The following is a 6,816-nucleotide window of genomic DNA, read 5'->3' as shown; positions in this document are numbered from 1 at the left end:
AAATGAAAGTAAAATTAAAAGGTGGAAAGCTCAAAACAAAGTTCACTTCTTTTTTTTTCTCTGTATGGAGAATGACTGAATTTTAGAACTCACCATCACAAAGCATTCTGATCAAAACTGAGATATCACACCTCAGGTGTAACCATGAATATAAATAGCCCAGTTCAGAGTAGGAGATTTGAGAAAAAAATAGGAGCTCGAGAAGGAACATAGATCTTCAGATATCAGGATATTGCAGCCCATGGCAGGAATCTGAGAGAACTGAATGGTGGTCAGCTGTCCAACATCTGCCCAATTTGGGATGAAAACACGTCAGACTGACCTAGGAGCAAACAGATCCAGCCTGTGCAAGTGGCATTTGTTTTTGGTACCTACAGCATCCCAATTTAAAATTGAGTACTGTTGCACCTGTGAATTTGCACTGAGTACCAATTTTTTTGGTGGTTTTCTAATGTCATCATTTAGTTTTGTTGCCACTTGAGTGACATGGCTGAAGGAGTGACATCATCTACATATCTTAGAAAGGGTGAGCCCATATCCTGTCTTCCACCTGCGTTAATGGAATCTATATGCACACACTTTTTCATATAAGTTATGGTCAGAAACCACAGTTAAGGTTGGGAAAAAACACCTACTCCAAGTTATCTAGGACAGCCCAGAAACCCTTATAAAAGGTCCAGCAGCAAATGTGCCCAGACACCTTCAGCTCAGCAGAGCCCAGCACAAGCATCAGACACAGTAAGAGGAGAAAGGAAGATGTCTCCAACTCTTTGTGCTTCTCTGGTAAGAACTTGCTTGCTGGATTTTTTGCCCCCAGTTTGACAGAGACGTGTTTAAATTTGAATAGATGGAATAAGGCTCTGCACCCGCCTTTAAAATGCTTGTTTAAACCATAAATAATTGAAAATAACTAAAATTTTAGTTGGGGGAGCAATGAGACTGTGCGAGTATATTGTGATGTGGGATACTACAGCATTTTGAGTCAAGAAATACACTGAAACCTCAACCTTAGAATATCTTTTTCTTCTTATGTCCTTTCTGAAATCTCCTGTCTTATATTATTTTCTTTTTTTTTATCACCAAATTACAACTGGGTGTGTATCACACCTGTCAGCACTGTAAGAATCAGTTAATGAAAGTAGAAGTGGGTGTGTCATGCGATATATTTTTCCATAATTACTCCAACCAGCAGTGTAGGCTTTGATTACCGGTTAGGCTGACTGTGGATGAATTTCAAAGCTGTACCTGCCTTGTGTCCTAAATGCATCACTTTTCTTCAGCTCAGGTCACTGCTCCTCACGCTGCTGGCCCTGCTGTCAGCCAGCACTTCTCCCCTCGGGAAGGCGATCAAGCCTGGACTCAAGCCAGAGAGCCTCTCCAAGCAAGCTTATCCTGGATGTCCGACCCAAAAAGATTCAAAATTCCCCCAAACCGTGAGAGTCGACATAAGCATCAGCAACACAAACCAGGACACCAAAACAAGTCTTAATGTGAGCAGCCGCTCTCTGTCTCCATGGGATTACAGGTATGATCCCTATCCTCAAGGCCTGGAAGTACCCTGGGTGTCCTGGTCATGAGTAATGGCAAGGCCATGACCAAATCTTTATGTTCAGTGCTTCACTGCTGAGAGGTTTTGGAAATAGAAGGGTACCCACAGTTCACATGATCCTCTTTGAAAGAGAACCAGTACAGAAAGTAGCACAGAGCAAAAAACTGGCCTAGGCAATATAGAGAAGTCAAAGCAAATTACTTCTATAATTTAATTAATTTATTTGTATATTGGGGCAAGCTTCGTCTTCAAAAGCATTCTTTACCTAAAACATCATAAAAAATACCTCAGAGAGTTAATATTGCACCAAATTCAATGGTGGTTTAATAAAATCATGTTTTGAGGGGGGAGCTGGAGGGTTTTAGGTCTGTTAGAGTGAGGTGTTGGGAAGCTCAAATCATTTATGACTAGTCTTTCAAAGTCAGTGCTTGCTTAAAGCAAGAGCAATTGCATGCAGCCTGGCATGCTTGTCTTACACTCAAAAACCTGAATATTTAGAATCATAGGATCATTAAGGTTGGAAAAGACCTCTAAGATCATCAAGTTCTTTACTTACTTACGCTCTATTTCTTAGAAACCCACAGTAGTGGGGGATCTCCTGTCCCTTCGTAGGCAATATACCCCAGGAGGAAAAGGTTCGGGAGCCCATAGTTACTCAGGTTATCTTGCCTTTGGAGCAGCATTTCCATTTCTAACACTTCCTTTCCTGTCCCATCCCAGGATCGATGAGGACCACAACCGCTTCCCCCGGGCGATCGCGGACGCCGACTGCCGCTACCTGAGGTGCCTGAATTCCGATGGGGAGCTGGACCACGGCCTCAACTCCGTCCCCATCAAGCAGGAGATCCTCGTCCTCCGGAGGGAGCAGAAGGGCTGCCAGCAATCCTTCAGGCTGGAGAAGAAACTCATCACTGTGGGCTGTACCTGTGTCACTCCCTTGATGAAACACCAGGCTTGAAGGGAGCTGGCACTCAAGAGAGCCATGGAAAACCTCCTCGCATCAAGATGAAGGGCCCTGATTCAGTCTCCACGAAACTAAATCAAGCTACAACGATTAGCTAGAATACATCAGAATACATTAAAAATCATAAGAGTCTCACTTTAAAAAAAACCCTAATGTGTTTTCTCCAAAATTCTTGAACTTTATGAATTCAGAATCCGGATGCCTCCATGTGCCGTGCTGAAAAATAGTGACATCTCTTTACCCATTTGTGTTTTACACTTTGAATTGTCTATTTATGTAAATCTATTTATTCTGGTGGGGAAATAATAATAATGTATTATCCTAATGTATTATTTTAAAGTATTAAGATAATGTTAATTTAGATTTTTATGTAATAAAAAAGCAGTGGAAAACTTCTTGTTATTCTGCTTTCTTTCTAAAGAAGTCTTTTTGTTAAGGGAAGAAATCTCTCAATTATGACCATAAAATAGATTTCCATGATACTAAAACCTAAAATTCTCTTAATAACATCTAGCTCTTTTGCAGTAGAATGTAAAGCCCACAGACAAAAGCCAGGAAAGACACCATTTTACCAACAGAGAAACTTAAATACCCAGAAGAAAATGATTTATCAAGTGACACCCAAGAGATTCACATTAAGGACAGACAAGTGAAAAAAACTTACTACTGGGTAGCTACCCAGTTATCCACTTACTTATCCAGCTGGAAAAGGACTTATAAAAATGGGTTCAACACAACACTTCAAATGCTTCTTTAGGGGGAAAGAAACCCCCTCCCTTAAAACAGCAAGAGTGTTTCCACTGCTGAGTTTTAACTTTACTCCAACATTATCTGGGAATCTCAGTCCAATCCATTTCAAACCGTTTTCTGTGGAGCAGAGTCACTACCTGGGCACACGAGGGAAAGTGCACAAGTGAGTCAGATGGGCGACTGAAGCAATTAACCACACCTTGCTAATTGCAATCGTGATTTTCTCCACGCTCGTGTCCTTCCAACACGTTTGCTGCCAGCAGACAGTGCTTCGAGTGTGGAGCACCCTGACACAGCACTTCTGCTGTGGTTGTGGTGGGGATGCGTGGGTGGGTGTCTGCCGTGGCAAGTGGGTTTATTTAAAGCACAGCTGGGTTAAAAGTGCTCAGCTGAAGATGTTCCACATTTCAGAGGGCAGGTTGCCATGCAGAGATGCGGATGCTTTGTTTGTTGCCTTCTCAGGGAGGTGTGACCCTGCCCAGGCACTGGCAAAATGCCACTGGCAAGTGCAACAGCAAATACAGAACTTGTAGAGATGCAGAGCTCAGGGGTGCAAGTCCCTAATGAGAGGTAAGGTCCTCCCAGGTGACAGCATCTTCTTCAGATCCAGCTAACTGGAGATGGGATCATCCCAATTTTGCTGCTGGGGGTTATTCCCCCTCAGTGTTTCACTGAGCCTAAACCTTCCCTAATCTACTCCAGGCACCATCAGGTTGGTCATCCTATAACCTAAACCCACAGCACAGCCACAGGTTCCACACTATCTCTTGATCTGTTATATAAACACTGGACCAAGGAAACATTCTTTAACTCTGCATGATCACAGGGTCTGCAATCACGGCAATTAACTTCTGTCCACACCTTTAGTTACCTTCTAACAATCTTTCCCACACATAGGAATCTAGGAGTACATGTGATCCTAACTTAGCTTGTTTCTGACCTTATCTCCAGCTGTTCTTCCTTAAGGTCTCCTAAAGGTCCTGAAGTTCACCCCAGCTGACAGTCCTATGAATATCAAGCATGGGAACAAACTTCAAAAAAAAAAACCCAAACCAAAAAACCATTGAGGAACACTCATCCTTTGAGGTTTTCAAGGATTTATGCAAATATCAGTCCGGGAAGATTGAAATCGAGCTGACTGCCTTGTCCATTAGATAATCTCTCCATGCCCTACCACTCCTAGAAGGAGTTCTGGCAAATTGTCTGCAATTGGCCCAAGTAATTTTAAAAGTTAAAATCACAGGAAGTCCAGCCTTTCCTTATCTGGGAGTGATGTGCCATGGGCTGGAGTAATGGAGACTGGTTAGAAATGCTGAGAGAGCTACTGGGTGGAAAAAGGCAGAACCAGCTCGGAAAGAGATGATGCAGCTGGAGCATCAAAACACCAACAGCTTTCTGCTGACAGGCTGCAAAGATCATCATCGTGGAATAGTTTGGGTAGGAAGAAACCTCAAAGATCATCTGGTTCCAACCACCCTGCCCTGGGCAGGGACACCTTCCACTAGACCAGGTTGTTCCAAGCCCTGCCTGATTAAAGATACTCCAATCCCCCTTCCCAGGATCATCATTCTCCCTTGGAGCCTTTACAAGCCCACTAAATCTGTGCCTGAGGACACAACCCTTTCTTATTTACTTGGCCTTGTGCTAAATTCATGGTGACCTCTGCGAGCTGCTTGGGTGTTGCACATGCTCCTGCAGAAGTGTTTAATTGGTGATCAATTGGGCTGATTCATTGGGCCTGAGGACTGCCTTCTTTCCTACTGCAAGGTCTCCCACAGCTCCTGGCATCATGAACCAAGAGAGTTTCCCTCACATTGCAGCATTCAGATGGAAAGATGTAGAATAGTCCCAAACCGATGCCCCCTGCCATGGGTCACCTAATCAGTGTCCTTATTTTTCTGGGCAAACATTCATGATTACCATCAATAGTGATCACAAGAGGAGACTGAGGAGGGTAGGGCTCCTCTCTCACTCTTGCACAGCTCTTATCAGTTTGAGGTTCAACAGGTAAAGTTTGTTCCCTATTGTTTTCAAGAGTCGCGGTGCAAATTTCTGCTAATTTGATGCCCTTAAATGATATCATCATTGGAGGGAGGGGAGGGAAATTGCTGCAAAAGCCTCTTCAACATAAAAGTTTCCACTGCTCCCCGTTTCAGTTTTGTGTCAGTCTGCAAAACCTGAGCAGCAGTGTCTTGGCAAACAGATTGCTTGGCAACCTGTGAGCAAAACCCAGCAGAAAGGGCAGTTTGAGATTGGATTTGTGCAGCAAGTGATCAGAAAACCAGGCTCATCGTTGCCACTCATCAAAGCAATCTGGATAGAAACCAGATGCTTGTAAAAGGTGATACAGATTCAACAGTAAGGAGGACAAGGAACACAGGTTTCAGAAACAACATCTCAGTCTTGGTCATATTGATCAACATAACTGGTCTACTCTGGTCTCCAGTTGGGAGGTCTGGAGACACACCATCTATAACGCTGCTGATGCCTTTGAGAACGCACGCAGGATCACCCTTGAGGAGAAAAGACAGCACAGAAAGAATCGTGTCTTGCAGAATATACCACCTAAGGAGTCTTTCTGCTGTGCCTTTTGCAATTGGACATGTCTATCTCGTATTGGCCTTTTTAACCACCCACGTGCTTGCAACAAATGTGGGTAGAGCCCTTCCCAAATCTTCATTCATGAAGCCTAGCCATGATGATGATGATGAAGTTACAAGAAAAGGTGGAAAAGCTGAGCCACTTTTCTGAAGGAATAATAAATAACTAGAAAGTTACATAGAGAGCAGGAAGGGATTTCTCTGAGGACATGAGGATTTGAACCTGCTACCACTATCTAGCCCTGGAAGAAGGGAGAATAATTAGAAAAGATGGAAAATGTTTTTAGTCATAGAATATCTTGAGCTGGAAGGGATCCACAAGGAGCATCAAAGTCCAGCTCCTGGAACTCCTCTTTGTGAGCACCAAATGGCAGAAGGTATAGTCTGTTTCTGGTGCTGAATCTGACTGGCATCTTCTCAGCTCCTGAAAACCAGCACCAGTAGTCCCACCTCCACCAATGGCTCTCACTCTGCCAAGTAGCGCCAGACAATCACAGACATTTTAAGCAAGTTTGGGTTTTCTTTGTCACTGTCATGTAACAGTGTTGTAGAAAATGCAGGCTCAGCCCACTCATCCTGATTCTCCTAAAGCACAAAGTTAAAAATAATATCAAAGAAGTAAGAGGAAGAAGGGGGTGGAGACAAAAGGAGACTGTGGAATTACAGAATGGTTTGGATAGGAAGGAACCTTAAAGATCACTTATTCCCACCCCCTGCCATGGGCAGGGATGCCTTCCACTATCCCAGGTTGCTCCAAGCACAATCCAACCTGGCCTTGGACACTTCCAGGGATAGGGCAGCCACAGCTTCTCTGGACAATCTGGGCCAGTGTCTCACTGCCCTCACAGGGAAGATCAAAACAAGTCTCATGTTTTACCCCCTGCTGGTGACATGGGAGCAGGTTTCTGGTCTGGTGTCTTGGACCATCTCCAGAACTTGCAACTGATACAGAA

General features: G+C 43.8%; 1 protein-coding gene across 1 annotated transcript; it reads left to right on the top strand.

Annotated features, from left to right (window-relative positions):
* Positions 1–756: 756 nt before the first annotated feature.
* IL17A (interleukin 17A) lies at positions 757–2,507 on the top strand. Its single transcript, XM_008921525.3, has 3 exons — positions 757–783; positions 1,281–1,525; positions 2,270–2,507. Exons 1-3 carry the CDS (start codon positions 757–759, stop codon positions 2,505–2,507), a joined length of 510 nt encoding a protein of 169 aa, XP_008919773.3.
* Positions 2,508–6,816: the final 4,309 nt, after the last annotated feature.

This window comes from Manacus vitellinus, unplaced genomic scaffold (assembly GCF_001715985.3).
Source record: "Manacus vitellinus isolate BGI_N305 unplaced genomic scaffold, ASM171598v3 scaffold_11_pilon, whole genome shotgun sequence".
Lineage (NCBI taxonomy): Eukaryota > Metazoa > Chordata > Aves > Passeriformes > Pipridae > Manacus > Manacus vitellinus.
Note: the sequence above shows the minus strand (reverse complement) of the source record. Positions and strands in the feature narration are given on the sequence as shown.